Below are 23,533 nucleotides of genomic sequence, written 5' to 3'. Positions count from 1 at the left end.
TAGATGCTACATTCAGCAGTTATCAAAACTTGATTATCACCACAGTGGGACTTTAACATAAGTGACTGAATTTAACACATCGCATAAATGGCAAGCCTGCCTTTCATACACATAGCACCCATCATGTGAAGTTTGCTAGGGACTTACTCAAATTTATTCCAGTAGAGTTTAGCACAGTGCACACAATTTTTGGGCAGATACTTTTTTTGGGCAAGTTTTTATTTTGTTAGTTTGCTTTTATTAATAACAATCTTTACCAGAGCTAATGCCAGCCAATACCTGCCAAATGCGGGTGGGTGTTAGCTATGGCGTGTGTAACACAGTCACTTTCACTAGCTATTTGGGCAGAATGAATTTCATGTGGTGTATTCGGGCTTTGTTGTTTTCCTTTACTTTTGTGAGTCACTGTGGATATCGTTTACACATCCGAAAGAAAGACAATGGCAGTCAGTCTGCTTTTTGTACTTTTGAAAAACGTATGAAAGCATACAGATATACTCCATGACAGACAAAGATAAAAGTTAGATATTCATTTTTGCCTGCACTTTGGTTTTGGTGTCTAATATTACGATGGTCACTTATAAGTATTATACACAGGGTTCCCGCGGGTGATGGAATTTCTGGAATATCATGGACTTTTAGTTTGTGATTTTTCTATACCATATTTTTTCTTTCGCATTGTTTAACACGCTATGTGTATTGTTATAGGGTGCCGCAGGGATGAAATATTTTTATAGTTTTGCAGGACACTCACTCTTAAAAATAAAGGTGCTTTAAAGGTTCTTCACAGCAGCTTTAATTATATAAAATGTAATTTCCTAAGAACAAAATTGCGACTAGTGAATATTCTTTATGGCTTTGGAAAGCAAAAGTGGCTGGAAGACTAAAAAATGAATGCAGGCCTTGATGTTTACATATAGTAAGCAGACTTTTTAAACAGAGACCAGTTCTTCTGATGGTTTATCACTTTGGGTGCGTCTCAGTTAGCTCTCTTGTTTAGAAAGATACCGTTTCTGCCTGTTGTTGATAAATCAGTAGTGATATTCAAGTAGTTGTAGTCACGTCACTGGAAAATAAGTCACCAGTGTCCCAATATGTAGTTAGTGTTCTTACCAGTACCTGAACCCACACACACAATATACTGATTCACGACCTATGGAGCTGATTGAGAATAATTTTATAATATTATTAATAACATTTCTATTAAAAACGCATCTTTTTTGCATTCTGTATGCCAAATCACTTTTGTTATTACTTTACTTTCTTACACCATCATAAACTTCTTTCTGTTGCTAAAGCTCTCAGCTTAGTAAATTGAGATGATGTCTCTTTTCTGTTCATTCATTTTTCCTTCCTTCCATGTCTGCCTGTCAACAAATAATTTATATTTGCTTTTAGTTGATCTCTCTGCCACTGCTGATTCTAAAGCTGGCAAAGCTAAATCTACAAAGTCCAAACCTTCCTCTTCAGTTTCGCTCACTGAAAGCTCTGAAGGTAAAACTTCAGATTAGTAGCAGTCTATCTTAGCCAGTAGCCGTTTCTCAATGTCAAGGAAGGATCCTCGGAAGCCAGAATTTCGAGGATGCTACGTCATCAACATCCGTCGAAGGACTGTTCCAATGTCGAGGATCCTTGAAATTTCAGCCAAGGACTGAGTCCTTCGTTCGAGAAATATCCCATATACAGGAAAGGATGCATATGTGTATCCTTCGCGCTCTTCACGCGCTGAAATCACCCACAATCCTATGCGCGCAGCACCGAAAGCACACCTTTCAATGATGCAATGACGTGCACTTGCTAGCCTGTTCCATTTAACATGTTCTCCGAATGCTTAAGAGGAGCCTCGCCTAGCCTCTGAAGGAAGTGACTCGTAAGGACTAGTCCTGCCAAGGAAATATCCTTGACATTGAGAAACGGCTAGTATCTCTTTACATGGTCCAACATAACACCTGCTAATGACAGGTAAACTGATCAAAAATAATGCAACATTTTTAATTAAAATATGTTTGTCCCTGTGACTATGTAATTATTTTTACTTGGCACATTAATGACAAACAGTACTATCACTAGGCTATCACTAGGATAGCTTACTAGGCTTGTTCGACTTCATGCGGCGCCGCAAGAATCGACAGCCGGATGGCGTCAAGGTACCGCAAGAGCGATTCACGAAATCATACAGAGGAGTTTGCTTTAAAATTGCTCCCGCGGAACTTTGACGCCATCCGGCCGCCGGCCCCCGCGGCGCCGCACGAAGCCGAACAAGCCCACTGTCTGATTTCCCAAAATTTCCCACTATATTAAAGTCACTAATTGTACAGTTAGTATTGCTAATATTCATTTTATTAAAACAAATCATACGCATACATGCTTAAATATAAATATATAAATGGCATTATAAATATAACGGCTCGAATATAAACCTACAGACAATTATTTTCAGAGTATATGTGAACTATATATCTTCATTTTTTCTTTGTCTGTACTGTCTTTACTTGTATGCATTTACTGTAAAGTTGCTTTGCAACAATGCACCATTCTGAAAAAGCACCACAGAAATGAACTCGAATTGAATTAGAAGACATGAGGGTGTTGTCCGATGCTTTTTTTAGTTTGATCTGAATTCTTACCTTACTCATTATATATTATGTTTCAATTTCAGGCCAACTGTAAAAGGTTATTTATTTGCATTTTTTTTATAAAAGCTCTTTTATTCACATTTGCAAGTGTTCATTTTGGACCCAGTATCTTTATTATGTAATTTCATCAAAAGCAACTTTCAGCTTCTGTGAGTTTGCCAGAGTGTGAGATACTGTTTGTCTTCACAGATTATGATGGATGGAAAAGGAGAGCTGACAGAACCCAACTCAAAGGATCGATTTACTCAGCTCTGGGCAAAAACTCTGCCAATCTTGTCTCTCGTGCCGCACCGGTTCAGTCAGTGCATGGACGGGTCGACTGGGCTGCAAAATATGGAAGTCACCGATAGAGCTTCCACGCCATGAGGACTGAGGCCCATTCAACACTCGTGAATACTGAATAAATACATTGGCTGCTTATATCATGATGTTCTGGAGAGAAGCAGCTAGGATAGGTCCACACCACCTCTAAACTTCAGGCTCATGGCCGCTCAAATGGATTGTGAAATGTTGACAAAAAAAATTCACTCTTCACGGTTCATTCTTGTTCCGTCAATGCATCTAATGCCTGCATTCCATGTTCTTCTCTTTTACAATGTAATAGGTAGACTACAGTATATGCACCCAAATATTTTTGTAATATAAACTTTTTTGGCATTTTTAAGTATGCAGTTTATAATTATTTTTCTTTCTAAATTTCAAATGTACATTTTGATTCTTCCTGCAAGGTTATTTTTTATATTTTCATGTATTATTAAACAGCCTTCTACCAGTTTTTTCTGTATCCAAAGAACTGTCATGTAAACTGTCACTTGAACATATGTAGATACTAGTGACTGTAAATGGGTTTAACTTAGCTGAAATTAAAAAATATTTTGTAATTGGTTGTTGATACGTACAAGAAATACTTTATTTTGTACATTTTATACAAAATACCATATCTGTAAGAAAGGCATATACATTTAATGAAAAGCAGAACATGATTTTATGTATCATGATTGCTGTGGTTTCTGTAGCATCCCGGCTCCAAGCTTGGCCACCATCAGGATACTACAAAGCGACATGAGGGTAAAGAATGACAGCAATTAAATTCTTTGTTGAACTAAACCTTCAGAACGTAAATAAAACTAAATGCACAAATGTTACCTCAATCCAGCAATAAGACCAGCTGGCATGATTTTGCGTGAACTGTAGAATCTCTTTCCCATTACAGCAGCAAGTGTCCCGGAAGTGGCTGAGAAAAAGTGATGTTCAGTTAGACCTGTGTAATCCTTCTTAGTCTTTGCTTTTAGTAAGTATAAAACACATTACTGCCGCTTAATTCAACAATAATTGTATCATGACAATATGTGGAAAACTGCAAACCTAAAGACACCCAAATATTTTGGTTATCTTGTGATGTCTGGTAGGCCCCAAACCCAGCCAAACCACCAAACAGCAACCCTGCAACCAGGGATGGAACACTGCCTGGACGAATAAAACAAATCAAGTAACTACAATTTTGTTATAAAATGGGCCTCATTTGCTAAATATTGGATACATAGCAACAGCAAGCAAGGAGAATATCAAATCTGCCCTGTTTAAACGCACACAAAAAAAAAACTTTTGTGTACATGACACATTATTGTACATGCATTGCAAATCAAGCTATAACACAATTTTTTTGTTTGTTCCTTTAAGGTGATTTCTAAATTGTTGGGACAACGAGGGTTTAGACAAATAGGGTAAAGGTCCTGATTTAGAACATTTGAAAGAACAGATTTAGCGGATAGCTCTCGTGATGTTGAACTGCAAATCAGCAACAAAAAAACTGCAAAATTCAGACATTTTCTATCAACAGAGGTCTATCAAAGTCAGAATACTTTTAGCCTGTCCTGGTTCAAGCTACATGCACTTACCTGCTTTGACATATCCCATAACTCCTCCAGATGCCACCAATGCGGCATATCCATATCCAGCCCAATCTACAGCCATCATCAATACCTACTCACATACATAAACATTGAAACACAAACAAACATTGACTGATAGCTTACGGAGAGTGTATAGAATATAAATGGTTTCGACATGTTTCACCAAATTTGTAAGGACACGAGTATAGCCAACCAGACCAACAAACAGTTACACGCAGTGATAAACTACAACGCGATTAACTAAAATGCGAAAATGTTCATACTCGCTGACTGTGGACGATGTCCTTGCTCCTGCTGTGCGTGCTCGTAAGTTGTTTATGACGTCACAATAATTCAAACCATAGATATAGGGTATGCACGTTACGTCACCTTCAGCGAAAATGACTGCGGTTACACCCACTGAGTGGCAAAAGACAGAGCGGCAGCATTTGTGTACAGTGTGAAATCTGCGAAGACACGGGGAAAACGTGTCTAAATGAGAAAAAGCTGTTGTGCTGTATAGACTGTACTAACAGATTAACAGTAATTCGGAGCTATCGTTTTACAGACTGCCAAGAAACACCGAAAGGAGGAGTAAATTTATCGTTCATTCCAACGTCCACAGACCACAGGTGGGTTGATAAGTTGCTAGGGTCACTATCAAGCAGAGTTTTTTTAAACACTACATTCCAAAGCATATTATCATAATTTTTACTCTATTACATTTCATAAATATAAGTTGTTGTTTTACATTTAATATTTAAGTACAACGTACTTGTACTCAAGTAAAAATACAAAATTTTAAGTAATTATGTATTAAATACATTTTAATATGCTATATTAAAGAATACACAGTATGATTATATGCTTTAGAATGTAGTGAAGTAATATTTTTCCCAATACAAACACCCTAATAAAGCACATATGCTTGGAAAATGTAACTAATGTAACGAAGTGTTGTCCACCTCGTTCATAAATTCAATTTAAGCTGATAATAGTCAGTTTTACTGGAATTTTCGCAGCAGCCGCTATGAAAACCAGCCATTTTGTTGAACCATTTGCCACTCAACCGGGCAAGCTCTCGCGTGGTCACGTGGAAAAGTGACGTCAATGCATACGCTCTATTCAAACTCCACAGAAAAGGCACGCACAACGTGCGACGTTGCGAGTTTTATTATGGGAAATGGAGTTTATTTAGAGTACATTTTGTCTAGCGTTAAAACAAACAAACAAAAATGTTTGTTTTGAATATAAATCTATGTTTTATTTTTATTTTTATTGGTTTAATTGTTAATTACAGAGCATCACAACTGGCGACTATGAAGAAATATAAATTTAGCTATTCTATAGCCATTAAAAACTATGATATGCCACAAACTTTGTTATCTAGGTACTAAAAATATTAAACACAATTTCGTACAAGGAGCGAAGTTATTAGTTTAGGAGTTTAAGCAATGTGTTTTAACTAGTTACTACATTTTCAGCTCTACTAGGGTAAGCAAGACAGGTCTTATTTTTATTAAGGTCTGTTTTATTAACGTTAAAAAATGTATGTAACTTTTAAAATAGAAGTAGCCTATACACCTTTGTAATTTAGGATATGCATGTTATTCATGAAAATTAATATAGATTCTGCAGTTCAAAATGCCATCGTTAGATGGAGCCAGATTACCAAATAAGTTAAATTCCATTTGTCGTCTTTCCTCACCAGGTTCTTTGCTAAATGTACGTTCAGTGTAAAGCATCATGGTTAATAATGTATTCTGGCATGGGCGAATATTTGTCTGTAGCCTCTTAAGTATGCAATAATAGACCTAATAGATGTTCATCACATTGTTAATGCTAAATCAGTATACTCACAAAAGCGAGCAAAATGTAGGCTAATCAATTTTATTTGTTTTTTTATTTATTTATTTTTGGAGATCATATAAATGAGTGACATAAATCGTTAAATGAAGTGTCCAAAGGTTAGGAATTACAGCTGGTAGAAAGAGGCTTACTTGGCTTTTGTACAAGAGAGCATATTTTTTGTTCAAAAGGGGGCACCAGAGAACAGCAGGTTAGTCGGAGAAAGAATATATTTGATCATATTCCCAAGGAAAGGTCTCACACATTTCACGCTTAAGCTCAAAAAGCAAATATAGGTTAAGTACAGGTTAGTTATGTCAACGTCTAGCCAAGAACTCACTGGTGCCCTAAGTAAGTAAAATAAAAAAATAACTTTTCCCCATAATTTTAATGAAGCTGCAAAGTACATTAGATCATTTAAGTATATGATGTTCTGTTAATATGCATCAGTGACGTGTGTGCATTATTATTAGTATTAATAATAATAACACAGATTACTTTCTTAAAATGTTCTCAATTAAAATGCTCTCGACATGTTTTCTTTTTACCATATCTTATATTTTAACTGTCAGTTCTGTATTTGTGTGTGTTTATGAAGCATTTTTGGAGCATCATTTAAATTGGTGGGGAAATCTAAAGACATGAAAATAACCAATTGTAAAAATGTTAACCAATTAATATTTTATGTACGCGCGCTTCTAGTTTTCTAAATATGTAAGCTATTTGTAAAAACATAGTAAATATATTAGTTTTTTATTATTTATAAAATAAAAATGTGTGCGTGTGTGCGTGCGTGTGCTTGTGTGTGGTAGCAGCACCAAAATCTCTGTTTTACTGATCTGCACATTTTTACTTTTTAACTGTTAAAGATGGTCGTTGACACACACACGCACACACACACACACACACACACACACACACACACAACCACTCTCACGTCACAGGAGCTCTGTGTTAGAAAAGAATGATACACATGATGATACTCATAAATAAAAAATCTTTGGCCATTGTGAGTCAAATGAGTTTTAACTTATAAGTGCTTTAATACGACACATTAGCACATATTTAAATATAACAGTGAATTATTTTAAATATTCAATTTAAAACGTAAAACATCACAGCTTTTAACAAAAAAAAAATGGTTGATTCGTTGCATTTTTTTCTACATAATCTAAAAGCGTTCTGGTAATTTTACGCTTCTGTAGTACGAATCCCAACATTTATTTTTACTTTTTTAAGGTGTCCCGCTGCCCTGTCTTGCACATGCCCGTAACAGTGCGCATGCGCAGTGAGTTGGCGCTCCGTTTTTATGGCCAGGTGAATAGATTTGGTTCAGGTAAAGTGGAATATTGCTTAGGGACAGTAGACCCAATGAGATAACACTGTGTGATGTACCATATTCAGAAAGAAGACACGAAAATGTCACTTATAGGCAGAATGGGAGACTGGCAGGTACGTTCCCTTCCTTATAATGTATAGGCTATGAGGGTGATAGAGAACGCATTTACTTTTGCATTAATTTCTTTATTTTTACGGAACATTTTAACAAAGTTTTTTAAACAATAAAGGTATATGTTAAAATGAAGTAAAATTGGTTGTAATGACTGTACACCATGGTTTGTGTTTGGGATTGTGAAAAAGTGACATTAATTTTACAGTTCAGGCAATTGCGAAACAACAGGTAAAAATATTGTCGTGAACAGATTTGTCTAAAATATAGCATCCTCGAGGTAACTGAACGGATAAATCGTTGTTGTTATTTATTTATTTTAACAAATACTGGGTGTTAGGGAAGTTTTACTAAATTTACTAATTCTGTGCAGGCCTGGCCTACGTAAATCTTAGCGAGTTTTACATTACCAAGAAAGAGATATGTATTAAATCGTCTTAAAAATGTTTATGTATGTAATATGATAAGCCGTGTCTTTTCTGTAAGGTATTACATTATGCTTCATTAGGTTAAACATAAAGGAGAACAGCTTCCAAACAGAAATTGTTTATTTTCTAAAATTAACGCTATTCAATTTCTACAAAGTGTTAGATGTGATTCGTGCGTAAATATGCTGTTAACACAATTTAACGCTCATTTTCCCACTGTAAAGTGTCAGACATGAAAACAAGTTTTCCTTTTTTGCAAATAGTTTCAATGAGGACCCCAATCAATAAGAAACACACAAAAAGCAACACACCCATCCACTTCTATTGCGCGGTTCTCTGCTTGTTTTAATCGTCTTTGTGTCTTAGTTTCTTTCGGCCTCTCATTAATGACAACTGGATTCACCCCACCAAAAATGGTAATGGAGTTAAGAGTGGGACAACGCCTTAGACCCCGCGACCTGTCTCTTGACCTTATTCACATTTAACAAGCCGTGTTGTTGTGTTAATTATTTACATTTATCAAATTGCGCCGTTACACGGTCTAAATAGAGCTGTATGTCTACTGTAGAATCGACTATGTTTGCATAACAGTATTGTAAGTGTTTTGCAGGCCCAGTTACACCATAGGACTAAGACAACAGTTTACAATAGTCTTGAAACTTGATACAGTGCCCAACGAAATACAGACACTTTTGTTTCTTGTTGTATTGGTTTTATATTATTTAATATGTTTACGACAGTTTTAAAAGCGCGTGCACTAAAGAGTGACACCTATGATAAATATCCAGCCTCCGTCAGATAGGTTCAATGGCTCAGATATTTATTGCATACTATCTTGGCCTGATTTTTTTTACGTAAATCAAACTAATTTTGAAAAATACATAGAAGTTTTACCAGACGCCTTATGAATCCATGTTTTTGCTGTCACCTTTTGAAATGCAAATGAAACCCAGTAAAAGTATTCTTACTGGAATTCTGTTTGCAGTTTCTACCTGTGTATATTCATTGGCTTTGGTCTCTTGATATGCTAATGAGGGTTATTACAGTAGCTCGCGAGCCTCTCTCTTCCACCATTAGAGGGAGATCTGAGCGCGCAGCTCAAGCCCTCTGCACTGTGTCAAACTCAAAGGAAGGCGTACTTCACTCTACACACAACCAATGAAAATGCTTTGGAAGTTAACTGATAATATTAAATATGAAGACTGCGAGGTAAGCCGATTAACCACATTTTAATACAAAATTTGCATGATATTTACCAAATTTCCGCACGGTAAAACTTTCCCGCAGTCAACTTTTATTATTATAAATTTTAGAGTATTTTGCTGTGTGCACTGTTTAATTTAGCACAAGTGGGAAAATATCTGCAGTAATGCATGCTTTAAAACACATTAAAGTTTTTCAATCATGCCTATAATTTAAACTATTTATATACTTATAATAGTATAATAATTATGATAATAATAAGAATATTAATAAAATAATAATAATAATAAACCTTAACGCGTTGATTTCCTTTCGAAGTTAAATGTTCTAATATCGAAATTATTGTTTTTAAAGACAAAAAGTAGGTTACAAAAACCGCAGGATTGGTAAACATTTTTGGGAAAAAAAATAGATTACAGTTGTTAAATTAATATAAATATAGTTTTAAAAATCCTTGTAAATCTTCTTCATAATTTTCTAATATTCTGTCTGATTTCTTTGTGGCGAATGCAATAAAAAGCGACTAGTTTCGGAGTGGCGAAGCCAGTAAAACGTGTTTTCGCGTGTTTCTGAAGATTGCACACCCTATTAGCAGGAAAGACCTCTAGACTTCCCATCTCATTATGGTTTTCTTTCGCATCGATCGAAATAAATATAATAATCGCGTTTGGTTGAGACAAACGTATGTATACGAAAAGTGGAAACGCCTAAAGTTTGTTGAATATTCGCTTCGGCGATGAGTTGAGCTGCATCGGAGTGTGTTGATGTTTCGTTCCTGCGACTAAATTCGTGCTGAAGGATTTTTGTGGGCCATGGATTACGAACAGTCGAAGACTAATATAAAAAACAATAAGGAAGACGAGCATCCATTGATCAGTAAAAATGTGCCGGTCCAGATGCCCTCAGCGTTTGCTGGATTTTCAACAGAATCAGAGGTGCACATTGTTTTCTTGCTTGTGTTCTTCCCCCTTTCATTCTGCTTTTCTTTCACTTTTGCTTGCCCTCGAACCTTTCAACCCCCCCCCCTTTCTGATTCGTCAGAGGCAGGAGAATGTCCCTCTTTTTGTCTCTCTCTTTCTCTCTCTCTCCCACTCACTCTCTCCTCATCTCTGATTAGATATACTGATTCCTCATTCAATGGACGTCATTTAGTGCAGTCTGCCTTGAGTTGCTTCCTCGCTTCACGCTCGATTTCCGACCATTCTTTCCTTATTAAGTATTCGTGTAATATTAATAGTCATGAATATCTACTATTAGGAGTGCAGAGGAACAGGCAGATATGTGCTAACATGAGCTCAAGCGAGGGAACAGCTCACTGACAGAGCCAGAAGACGCCAAAAGGGATCTAAGAAACTTTAGAGAAAAGCACTGCATTTAAAGAGCTGATGAAGAACAGTTGGAATTTACCTAGATTCTGATGGATTATCGCTTTATTTGAACACTGACCACAGACACGTTGTCCTGCAGTTATCATTTGTTTTATTTCATTTACTCGTTCGTTTTCGTTTTGTTCTTTCGAAATTCCTGTCTTTTGAAATCCCCGGGAATCTTCGCAGATGTTAGTGCACAGTTTTTCCGCGATGGTGAGTGACTATTGGGGGTAAAGAACTGAGGACTGCGTTCAACAATTACTCTACGATTGTTTGCTTTTATCCTGTCATTTGTCTGTACCATCATGCAAGCTGTTCTTGGTAGCATCAAAGGCTATTACAAAGACTTTATACTTGATGTGAGCACTGGTTATTTTCTTCGACTTTCAGTAGGATATTTTACTGCTAAAACAATAGCTATATGTTTATTTGTATTTTTAAATTGTAATAACTTGTATTATAAGCTTTTCTTGTAACTCTAATTATTATTGTTAGCCAAATAAAAAATATGTTGAAATATCTATTTAAATAACTATTTCCGTCAAGTGCGGTGACATATTGTTTCTAGTTTTGTTTTAAAAGGGAATAAGAGAGAAAGAAACGAAAGAAAAAAGTAAACAGCACTTAAATGATGTATCTTTCTTTTTCCCAAGGATCGCCACGACGGCACCAGCAATGGCACAGCTCGGTTACCCCAGTTGGGCAGCGTGGGTCAGTCGCCGTACACCAGCGCTCCTCCACTCTCTCACACGCCCAACTCAGACTTCCAGCCGCCATACTTTCCGCCACCTTACCAGCCCATTTACCCACAATCTCAGGACCCTTACTCTCACGTTAACGACCCGTACTCTATCAACTCTCTGCACGCACAACCGCAGCCACAGCACCCGGGATGGCCCGGCCAGCGGCAGAGTCAGGAGAGCAGCCTTTTGCACCAGCACCGCGGGTTACCGCATCAGCTGTGCCGAGAGTACCGCCGAGAAGTGCTGCTGCCGTCGGGTCACGGTATTGAGACCGGACTCACGGATTCAATCCCTATACATGGAATACCTCACTCTTTAGAAGATGTCCAGGTAAAGAGGAATTTTTTAAAAATGAATGAAAATAAAGATAAATATTATACACAGACGTGACATTAAATAGTCACAGCAACTAAAATAGTAATACAATTATCTTGGTTAATTAAATACTGGAGTCACATATTTAATGTATTTTATTTAGGTAGTTTTTTTTTTTGCTGAATATTTCGGTAAATAAAAGCACAACATTTTATTTCTGACTGGTAAAAAGAAATTTCGCTGAATTAAGAAAAAAGCTTATGCGAATGATCAGCAGTTTTTACAAAATTTTAGCATAATATCTTGAATTGAATTTTGCAGATTCCGCTAATTTATGTTCCATCATTAACATTTTTATCCATGCTAGTCTTGATGAACATTTTTATATCGTATGTAGATATGTATGTATATAGAAAAATACATACACATTACATTTAGATTTTTTTGCTATATACAAATTTTTTTGTGTATTAATTATTTTTTTACCCCAGTAACAGAAAAATAATAGAGTACTTAAGCTTTTAGATGAATGTTGTCTTTATTTAATTTTTACTAAATTTCTGTATTTCCCTCTTATTTTGCCAGTAATATAATTGTAGTCTGCCTGCTACATAAATCGCAGAACATTATAGTATATCAGTGAGAACAATACATAAGACAAAATGTTCCACAACAAAATGTATTTGTTGTTTTATTATTTGGAATAATTTGTAATCAATTATATTATTAAAATGTATAAGTACAACATTTAATTATTTGATTATTATGTTTACGAGTGACGGTTTCCATAAGTAATCTTAAAATTTTTATGCAGGGTGTGAGCATTTTATTTTGTTAATAAAATAAATAAAAAATAAACCAGATACAGGGCCCAAGGTCTTCAGTCTTCATGTACTAGATTTCATTAATTATTGGCTGTTTAATCTTTGCAGCATGTTGAAGATCAAGGAATTCACATCCCAGACCAAACTGTAATCAAGAAAGGTAAGACATTTATTCCACTAGAACCCTCTGCTTGTAAAGTCTACTTGTTCATGGTAAATTTTATAAGCCTTGTGATTGATTGAAGATAACAATTTTACCAAGTTTCCACATCGGGCTCTATAGGTAACGATGTGTTAATGCGATGGTGTTTGTTTAATCGAAGCTTGTCTCAGACTAAATTTAAAATGGTTACCTTATATGATACAGCCTAAGAAGTGAGAAACGCGGAAGGGACGATAATAGCCTATAGTGCAAGAATTATTTTGCATGTTTTTATAGAAATCTTTTTTATCGAAATCCCCTTTTGTTTTGTCTAGAATGTAGGCTATTTGATTAAAGAGGGATGTAGAAGAACGTGGTGAGATCGAATTGTTTTTTTCAGCTGTTGTAAAATGAGATTTTTGCGTCTTTGAAGTTAAATTTGTCGCACCGTGTATAAATCTACATATATGCTCCTTGAACATAGGCTACACGTGATAATTGCAATCTCACAAATTTGTTTATGTCCTATTGTCTCTATTAGTCTCCCTTGAGCTATTATTGTCACTAGGCTACTGATCCATCCAGAAGTGCTTGCGCTTTTGTTTCCGGTTAGCACATAAAGAAACAACAGGCACTGCAGCAGGATTAAGGCCTTAACATTTATTTGTACGCAATATAATGTACGCTTGTGTGTTTGTTTATATGAATCTTTGTGATAGTCATTTCATGCACTCGGCAAATCTACATTTACCAGTGTATTGTGAATTGATTCTCCTTATTCATTGTCTGTTTTAAGTTCCAGCATATTATACACGAGTTTCGCAATTCATTGACTGCTGCACTGTGCTGTCAGTGCTGAACGATAGGCAATGCCATGCATGTTCAGCTGTCACCATCTCTGAGTTCGGAGTAACCATGTGATAATGTGAAATATTTGATGTCTAGGCCACTTTATTACTCGGGGCATATTCAGCAGTTACATTCATGAGCTGAATGAAAAGCTATTGCTGTGGTATCTATTTTCATTCCATTTTGATAAGACCATATTGCCTTTGATTCAGAATAGGCGTGCGAGATGATGTGCATATAAGCGCATATGTTTCATCTTACTCAATAGCTGTCTGCAGCATAACAATTCATCTTTTTTCCATTTGGTTGGTGCTGTAGACTGGAATGAGGGACCTAATTATGTTTTTTCCCCTAGGTCCTGTTTCCATATCCAAGAACAACAGCAACGTCTCTGCCATACAGATAAATAAGGATGGGCTTTTTGGCGGTGTGGTAAACCCAAACGAAGTGTTTTGTTCGGTCCCGGGTCGTCTCTCACTTCTCAGCTCAACATCAAAGTACAAGGTCACAGTAGCGGAGGTTCAGAGACGCCTCTCTCCGCCTGAATGCCTAAACGCCTCTCTGCTTGGTGGGGTCTTGAGAAGGTGAGCAGAACTTTCATTACATAGACCAATAATTACATCTTGATAAGCGTTTTCGTGTGTGTGTGTGTGTGTGTGTGTAGTAAAATTTTTGTTATTACCTCTAAAGAGCAAAATCCAAGAATGGTGGAAGATCCTTAAGGGAGAAATTGGACAAAATCGGATTAAATCTACCTGCAGGAAGACGCAAGGCCGCCAACGTTACCCTACTGACGTCACTGGTGGAAGGTGAAGTTTTTGACTAATATATGTAGGTGTATGGTTAATGATAACGCAGGTGTTTAATGCCGCTACAGCAGGATCCTAAATCAGGATTTGAATTCATCCGTGAAATAGAGAGTTTGTCTTGCAAGCAACAATGAATAAAGGATAGGAAAGGGCTGTTTTTACAGGATATAATCTAAAGATACAGTTCTTAAAGAATTTTGATTACAGGGGCCTTTAAATACCTGTGAGAAGCATAATACATTTTAATTTCTCAGATAGATTTTTATGGCCTCAATGGCGTTTTAAAATTTTGTGCAGTTACCAGAGGGTGTATAGCCTAACAGCATTATTATTATTATTATTATTATTATTATTATTATTATTATTATTATTATTATTATTATTATTATTATTATTATTATTATTATTATATTCAGTGTCAATTTTATGCCTTCTGAATTGATGGAGTTGACCTGTAAGTTGAAAGCCAATTATAAAAAATAAATGAGTTAATTATTTTGCACTGTGAAGATTTCGTTGCTGTTGAATAAATCCATTTTGCTTGCAAAGTTGGAGGTGATTATTCCGTGCAGTGGTATTTGGTGTTCCGTGGGTTTTAAAGGTGAAAGCTGGAGACGGTTCATTGGTTCCTGTTAATCATTGCCGCTGAAGACTGAATGTAATATTCATCGTGCTTCATTGAAATTTAGTCTTGTATGGTAATGAGCCTGAAGAAATGTATGATTCCTGCGAGATAAGGGCGGGGGGTGGGTGGTTGACGGACACGCAAGCAAACGCTGATTTAGTTAGAGGACACTGGCTTTCTGAAGTGCTGTTATTGTTTATGATCTGCTCCATTTTATGGAAAGCAGTTTAGTGCAGTTGTGCTTTGATGCTAATTGGCGCATGCGTTCTTCCGGACTCTGTGCTTATGACAGGAAGGCCCGCTGTAAAAACCAACTGTTTCAGGAAATTAAAACCAAAGACTTGGGGAAAAATCTACCAACACATAGGCCTGGTTGGAGTAACCTAAATTTCATAGCTAACGTATAAGAAGGTGGATTTCTCTTTGCTGTTTTTAAAAGAGCTATGTAGAACTTTCTTCATAAAGATCACGAATCATTTGCACGGTGTCATTATCATTTGCAGTTATTATCTTTCACTCTTTTTTATGTCAGAAATATACAATTCTGTATTGACAGAATTATATTTTCTATTATGAAATGAAGGTGCTGCGATATCAGAAATTGACAAAGAGCGGTGTCCTGTTAATAGATAAAAAGATAAAAAGATAAAATATGTAAATTGCTCTACATTTGGTGGCAGTATATTTAAGTAATAGGCCGCACACTGATTCTCATTTTCTCCTAGGTGAAGCTGTGCATCTGGCCAGAGATTTTGGTTATGTATGTGAGACTGAGTTTCCAGCCAAGGCGGTAGCTGAATACGTGAACCGACAGCATTCAGACCCAAATGAACAAGTCCAAAGAAAAAACATGTTATTGGCAACGAAGTAAGTGCAATTCTGAATATAAATGTCCAAACGAATTTCACTATTTACGAGTTCTTATTTTCGTCAATGTGAACCAGTTAATCGAGGTGGTTTATATACCAACATTCTGTTTCCAATTCTTTTCCATTAGATTGCTGTCAAATGGTTTTACATGTGCTAATATCTATGCAACTAGTAATAAATAAGGATGACTTTTTTGGAATTTACTTCATGAAGTGGTTTTCCGTAATATGACAACATGGAATTACAAAAAATATTAGCAAAGTCTAAAGGCTGACATTATTTTCCCAACCTGTTAATTGGCAATGTTTTGAACGTCTTAGATTTTCAGCAAACGAAAGCTGTAGGCTATAGAAGATGCACTACCTTTAGATTTCAATTTTTAAAATACAGAACGTTTAAAATAAACACATTAACATATCACGTTAACTGACTTACGCGATTCTCGTTTCAATTTGATAAAATGTTTCCCATTCCTGTGATTCTGCCTTGTCTAAGTCAGTTGCTGTCAAAAGGAATTTGTGTCTTATTGATTATGGGACACATAAGGAGCACATTGTGTTACTAATACATTTCTGACTTCATACCTTCAGCTGTAATTAGCTTCACCCTGACACGCATCCTGCATTGTGTCTCCTTTTAGACAAATCTGCAAAGAGTTCACGGACCTGCTCTCGCAAGACCGTTCGCCCTTGGGGAATTCACGTCCACAACCTATTCTCGAGCCCGGGATTCAGAGCTGTTTGACCCACTTCAGTCTTATTTCTCACGGATTCGGGACTCCTGCCATGTGCGCGGCCCTCACGGCGTTGCAGAACTATCTTACGGAGGCTGTTAAAGCCATGGACAAAATGTACTTGAACAACAACCCCAACAGCCACAACGAGACGGGCTCTAAAGCAGGGGACAAAGATGAGAAACACAGAAAGTGATGTTTAACCACCACATTCCTAAATGAAATGACAAAATTCATAGAACGAACACACTAGTGAACAAGATGACTGATTGAGGCGCCACTTCCTGATCTTGACCATTTGAACGCGTTTATTATTATTATTTTTTAATAAAAAAGAATTAAACAGTTCACCTTGGGATTCGTGGAAAATGCCTTTCTCTAAATCAAAATGAAATCATAGTGGCACGGAGAGGAGTACACACCCGCCACAACAGGACGTTCACATGAACTCTGCTTTCTATGAGTTCAATGGACTGAAAATCAGCGTTTTCCTTCAATATCTGATTTACGATTGTAGCCATGTGACAAGAAGCTGAAAGAGGATGATTTTTTTATCAGTATTGTGAATAATAAACTTGACAAAAAGCAAAACAAAACAAAAAATTAAAATAAAAACAAACCTGCAGCTCTACGCCATGACTTCAAGTTCACTCTGAGCGACCAACTTGAACTTTGAATTTTAACACGATTCACTGTTATATGAGGGAATCTGTGTTCATGTATGTATATATTTATTTATGTGTAATTTAATGGGAATTGTAAATATGGTACGTCTGTTAAAATTTCTTTTTTATTTATCTGGTGCCTCCTGTTTTAGTGGGTTTGAATATTCCCTTAGTTCTTCATGTGGTTTTATGATTCTTAGAAAACAGAAGTCTGGGGTATTCTTCTCTGGGATATTTCAATTCAGCCCTCTTGTAGCATGTTGAGGCGACACTGAAGCAAGTGAACAAATTGAAATAAGTAAACATCAACTTCTATATATATTATACTTATGCCATTCGGTTTTAGAACGAAAAGGTTGTTACAGAGACCATTAAAATGCTAGTTTTGTGTTTTTATCTTGTTTTTATACGAGCTTTTTATGTGTTGTGCCAATCACCTCTTGTTCTTCCCTCAAAGCACCACAAGAGCAATAAATGGATATTGTCTTACGAATTACTTTCGAATAAATTCACAACATTTGGGACCATCCGATATTGTATGTCCACTGTCTAAATTGGAGGCGGTTTTATCTGTATTGTATAAACCTGTGCTGGCAATAGCTCCCATGCCTGTCGATGTATTATAGTTCTCTGTTGCCCAGAAAAAAAATAAATATTTGATACGCTTCATGTCGATTTTTATTCATTACTTTTGCGCCCGAGTCTCTCTCTCTCTCTCTCTCTCTCTCTCTCTCTCTCTCTCTCTCTCTCTCTCTCTCTCTCTCTCTCTCTCTCTCTCTCTCTCTCTCTCTCACTCTCTATTCAGCACGGTTACTGTAATTGAGTTTAACTCTCCCTTGACGATTGCTCCTTGCAATAAGCAGTTGAACCCATTGTTTCCCTCAAGTATAATATAAAAACTTACTTTCAACTCCTAGTTCAGAGCACAGGATCATTCAAATATGGCAGGGAGCTTTGTGCCAAGCCAAATGACACAGAAAACAATGAATTCTCTTTCGTGTTTGAAGTGAATGTGTGTAGTTCAGCCCTCGAGCGAGAGTGCTGTTTAAAATCAGTCAAATGTAGAATCCAGCTGAAGGTTAGTGCAGTTGTTATTTCCATGCTTTTATTCATAGACGCCACCTTAGTTTTTCGGATTGCGACCCAAATATACATCCACGTTCAGAAACATATTTTTATTATAATCTATATCACTAGTTGATGTTTACAGTTGATGTTTGCATCCCACTTTAGTGTTTCAATTCCGGTCACATTTTAACTCATTCAGTTTAAGTATGCATTGAATATACATGCCGATATTACCGTGTCTGAACACGTATGGTTATTTTGTTCATTGCATAACTCAGATTCAACTGCATTTTGATTGCTTATTGATAGCACGCGCATGGAAATCAATCTCCATTGGAGCGTACTGGATTTGCTGGCTGTATACTGATCAAGAACAACCGACGCCTGTCACAGCATTACAGAAATATTTGCATGCATAATATTTTTTATAGTGGCCAGTCGTTTTCAAAAAAATTTTTTTGCTTAGAGAGTCTGTTCGATTTAAATGTAGTTGTTTTCAAATAGCATGAATGAAGCCTAACTGTACATGTCCTTGGCATAATTGCAATGCACAGTGCAGCAGCAGGTGAAGCGAGGCATTGTCTGTCAAGACTGTTTTTGTTGGCTGCTTCTCAGATTGTGTGTGGGATTTTAACCTCGGGCACAATAGCTCTCTTTAAAAAGGATACCCGACTGCTCCTCCTGTACAGGCAGAAAAAAAGGCATGAATTTTAAGGGAAAACAATCATGTTTAATAGTACATATAAGAATTAGAAATTCCATCACGTGCCTGTGTGTCATTAACACAAATTTTATTTTTCAAATGTATTAGAGGTCTAATAATTTTTGCTTGAGCGGGACGAATCCATTAAAAACAGCAATATATTTATAAATAACGAAAACAACACGCATGTCACAATTCATTTAAATTGTTAATTTTATATTTAAAATTTTCTTTAAAATGTTACAATTTCCAATTTTAGTAGAACAAAATAATGCCTTGTGGAAGTAGTAAGTAGTAAAACCGAATAATGTTTAACCTAAAATCTGCATTTTATGTTTCAATGAGTTCTTTGGCACCATTGGCGGCATTTGTGTGACAAACTTGTTTGGCCTTAGTTCAGCACCTGTGCACGGGGGTGCACAGTTTTACTTGTTTTACTTAATCACAAGCGATCTGGTGGTTTTGGGAAATCAACTTTTCTGGATTGGTGAATAATCGATTTATGCTGAGATTTTGATTTGATGTGAAAACGAATCGGGAAACTCGGCCTTTTATTAAAGTGATAATCGGGTAATATAGTGGCTCTGTTGTCTGTAAATAACGAATATATAAAATTTATTGCAATGTCTGAATGTTAGGTAAGTGTAAAATGTTTTTTCAAATAACTTGCTACATGGTAACATAAATTTACTGGTTTTATTTATGTTTCATTCTTACAAGTTACACCAAAACAATGTATGTTTAAAGATTAGATGAGTGAAAATGAATCCTTAGGTAAAAATTAAATGGTTTCACATTGTGTGGATGTGTAAGAAAACTACTATAATTACAAATGCTATCAATTGACCAACAATATCAATAAAACGTATAAATATATAAAACATATAAATTCAACATTACAAAGTTATTAAATAACTGTATATATTTAGCCCTGATAGCATTATGCATTCTATCATTCTGATAAATGCCAGTAATGTTTTAGGAAGGAAATATCGCAAACGTGTAACAAACGACAACAACTTCACAATCGAATTACGCGATTGTTTCCAATGGAGCGCAAAATGGTTAATTGCGCTGCGCTCTGTAACCACACCTCCTGTCACCCGCACAACCGACCCTACCCGACTAAACAGAGCTGGCCTCCTTAATGTCAAAAAAGGTCAAAAGCTTCATCAAATCACCCATAAATTACCCGAGCCATCAGGTAATCGATTAGATAACGTTAAGTGACTTTAAATAAACAAATTATCCTAAATAGGTGGACTTTTAATGCACATGTTTAAGTGTAGATATAAAGTTAGGACTCTCTCTCTCTCTCTCTCTCTCTCTCTCTCTCTCTCTCTCTTTATTTCTATAAGTGAATAAAGAACGGTCTAAGGTCTGAAAAATAAAAAATAAACATCAAGTGGAATTTTCTGAACTCGGATGTCGCATAACTCATCAATTGAATATCAAATACTTCTTTTTTTGTTTGTTCATTAAACATGGCGCGAACTGTAGGCTGCACATGCTGACTTCCGTCCAAGCCAAGGTCTTAGCATATTTGCATCGCATGTACCCCAAAATAAAGACTCACCACTGTGTTATGTTTCGCCCTTATTTCTGAAATAGTTGATATTCTAGTCTCTCTCTCTCTCTCTCTCTCTCTCTCTCTCTCTCATTCTCTGAAGCCAGCCGGGGGGGGAGTGTCGCCGCAGGCCAAACATATGCTTCTTTCCATTGCACTAATCCAAATTCAGCGTGCAGGAATAATTGCTGGAGTGGCCGTGCTTTTGCAGGGCTTTGTCCCGCTCTGGCTCCCGTCAGCCAGGCACACGCCATTTCAATCAACTGCTCTTGAGGGCTGTCTCTTTTTATCAAACCTCAGAACCTCGTCAATGATGTGAACATGTAACAATGCACTTCACGCTTCATCAACAGCAAGCACATTGCGTCCGAAAGGACCCGTCGTCTCATGATCGACTGATTATTCTTATGTTTATTTATTTGCTCAACGGCTGGAGTTGTGTGCTTGTAGAGATGCTCATCTCCCTTTATATCCATTGTCAAACTAATGCCAATGGTGTCAATTTATCCAGCATCACCGTAAATTATCAAATGCCAAATCTTGGTACACTGCACTTCATCAGAGGCAGTACCGAGAAATGTTGAACTAAAAGCTAAAATTACTATGGCGTATGAGACAGCAAAATAAAAACAAAATTAGCAGTAAGAATAATTTACACATAACCGATTAAAGTTTACAAAAGTTGTCAGGTTGACCCAAGATTGTAGTAGCTATATACTAATTAACCTAAGCTTTGAGGATGGTAAAAACTCTGGGAAGTCTCGGTCTTCAATCTTAACAATAGTCTTAATAAGAGCTCATCTTCAGAGTCTCTTTTGTTTCCAGTGTATTTAGTGCCTGTTGGTGTCTTAAACGGTAAATTATTAAATATTTCAACGTCAATGATTTCTTCTACAAAAAAGTGTCAAGGCACGCACGCACGCACGCACGCACGCACGCACGCACGCACGCACACACACACACACACACACACACACACACACACACACACACACACACACACACACACACACACACCAATGATAAACCTTCTGTTGCATTTTTATTATTAATAACTAAAATAACTTTTCAAAAATAACTAAACTCACAGAAACTGTTAATTCCATATAATAATTATACGAATTTGGACATACTACATATAGCAAATAGAATGGAGATATTTCCTTGTGATTTAGCTCGACATAGTTAAAGCAATATTGTAGTAACATGCCATTCTTCATACAAGTTGGTCATTTCAACACCAGACTGTAAAAACTAATTTTGGTTGCTTGACTTTAACAAAAAATGCAACGATAATGAGGAATGCGTTTAAATGCAATTTGTTTACTGTGGGTTAACTTTTTTATGCAAATCGATTATGAAAAATTTCTGCAGCTAAATGATCCATTTGTTTGGAAAGAAGCAAAAGTGAGACTAAATTAATAGACGTGATAATTCCACACTGAAAAGAATACTATTTCATGTGACTATCTGTCCCATCAGAGAGCAGCTGTGCTGTTATGATGAAGTTTGATGATCATGGTCTGAATTTTCCTCCAGGCGACTCATAGCTGCAGGCAGCGCCAGTGCCCGACCCTGATAAACGACTTAAACACACAGAGGCTCGCCTGATCGCCTGTGTCCCCTTTTTCATTTTTCACAATACACACAACTCCATTATGGCACACTTTGGTTCATGGTACCTTTAGCGGTAATATTTTGGTTATTTAAACAAACATTAAGGAGGATGTGGTCCAGTATAAACATTGTGAATCTATTTTATATTGAAGTGGAAAAGACATTCTTATTGTGATATTAATGCAAGATTTGAATGTCCTCACACGTTTCATTTCTCATAGTTTTTCAAAAGTTATATATATATATATTCCAAAATAAATTTTCAAAATAAATACTATACAAAAAAATAAAGTTTTACCTACAGAAATGCAATTTAACAATACAGCCGTTATTGCCAAAATATATACAGCCGCAGATTAAACAGCATACTAAAGACGTTTCAGAAAAAGGTAACACATTTTTCAAAACACTGTTTTGTATATTGTAATTGAAAAAAATCTGCATACGCTTATTAGTATATTTAATTAATTATTAAATATCATGACGTGTCCAAATGTAAATGTGACCGCTTGCACCGTCCGGAAATTAAAAAAACTTTCTTTTGTCCTAAGAACACTGGTCAATATTAACGACGATAATAAATAAAATGTTAATCAGTTTCTAAATGGTGGTTTGAAATATATATATTTTTTGCCACAAACAGCTGATACTATAATTTTATCAAAATGTTATTCAAGTTTATTTTCCAGTATCAGGAACATATATCAAAACTCCAATGAATTTTATACTATGCAGTCAAGCGAGTCGAAAGTAGCTACACATCAGGTACATGTGCATTTATGTTATTAGGTAATTATGGCATTTGCAGAAAGGCTAAACTTACCTTTTAACAGAAAAGAAATAAGAAACATAAATGCAAAACAGGCAGCTCCAAAATCCAATTGTTAGGTTTGCATATAATCAGCAAAATATAAGTCAAATTTAGCTAAATAGGTTTTTGTGTGTGTTATGTAAAGTGTTTTAAAGATAATGCCATGGATAGTAAAATTAGATATCATGATCAAAATGAAAACCTTTTCATGATGTCGGCATAACAGGTTAAACATACCAAACATCTCAAAGAAAAGAGCTTGATCAGGAGACTTGAATATATTTAAACACTTTGCCAAGGCTGGATGCACTCCTGTCAAACATTATTTTAATTTAAAGTGCTAATCCCTAATGCTGTTGTAATTT

The 23,533-nt window shown here is 36.1% G+C and overlaps 3 protein-coding genes across 15 annotated transcripts in view; 2 read left to right on the top strand and 1 right to left on the bottom strand.

Annotated features, from left to right (window-relative positions):
* The window catches only part of mak (male germ cell-associated kinase), a 31,022-nt gene extending 27,505 nt beyond the window's left edge, over window positions 1-3,517 (top strand). For 7 of the 9 annotated variants that reach the window (XM_055181698.2, XM_055181697.2, XM_055181699.2 and 4 more), the window contains 2 exons: window positions 1,399-1,494; window positions 2,826-3,517. In XM_055181698.2, coding sequence (XP_055037673.1) covers window positions 1,399-1,494; window positions 2,826-2,986 — 257 coding nt within the window. In that variant the 3' untranslated portion in view covers window positions 2,987-3,517. The remainder of the gene's footprint in view (window positions 1-1,398; window positions 1,495-2,825) is intronic. The other 2 variants (XM_055181701.2, XM_055181702.2) reach the window with 1 other exon arrangement.
* Window positions 3,518-3,521: 4 nt separating this feature from the next.
* tmem14ca (transmembrane protein 14Ca) lies at window positions 3,522-4,926 on the bottom strand. Its single transcript, XM_055181712.2, has 5 exons — window positions 4,813-4,926; window positions 4,535-4,619; window positions 4,002-4,103; window positions 3,783-3,870; window positions 3,522-3,686 (listed from the first exon to the last, which is right to left on the bottom strand). Exons 2-5 carry the CDS (start codon window positions 4,611-4,613, stop codon window positions 3,629-3,631), a joined length of 327 nt encoding a protein of 108 aa, XP_055037687.1. The 5' UTR covers window positions 4,614-4,619; window positions 4,813-4,926; the 3' UTR covers window positions 3,522-3,628.
* Window positions 4,927-7,750: 2,824 nt separating this feature from the next.
* On the top strand, window positions 7,751-18,071 carry tfap2a (transcription factor AP-2 alpha). Of its 5 annotated transcripts, none has more exons than XM_055181707.1 (7): window positions 7,751-7,828; window positions 11,481-11,900; window positions 12,818-12,869; window positions 14,056-14,284; window positions 14,391-14,509; window positions 15,860-16,001; window positions 16,645-18,071. In XM_055181707.1, the coding sequence occupies exons 1-7, from the start codon at window positions 7,766-7,768 to the stop codon at window positions 16,931-16,933; spliced, it is 1,314 nt and encodes a 437-aa protein (XP_055037682.1). In that variant the 5' UTR covers window positions 7,751-7,765; the 3' UTR covers window positions 16,934-18,071. The 5 variants fall into 5 exon arrangements, with proteins under 5 accessions (XP_055037682.1, XP_055037684.1, XP_055037681.1 ...); XM_055181709.2 differs by lacking the exon at window positions 7,751-7,828 and adding an exon at window positions 9,316-9,463; XM_055181706.2 differs by lacking the exon at window positions 7,751-7,828 and adding an exon at window positions 10,060-10,392.
* Window positions 18,072-23,533: the final 5,462 nt, after the last annotated feature.

The sequence above is a fragment of the Misgurnus anguillicaudatus genome, chromosome 25, assembly GCF_027580225.2.
Source record: "Misgurnus anguillicaudatus chromosome 25, ASM2758022v2, whole genome shotgun sequence".
In the NCBI taxonomy this organism is placed as follows: Eukaryota; Metazoa; Chordata; class Actinopteri; order Cypriniformes; family Cobitidae; genus Misgurnus; species Misgurnus anguillicaudatus.
The sequence above is the reverse complement of the archived record's forward strand: the minus strand, read 5'-3'. Positions and strand labels throughout refer to the sequence as shown.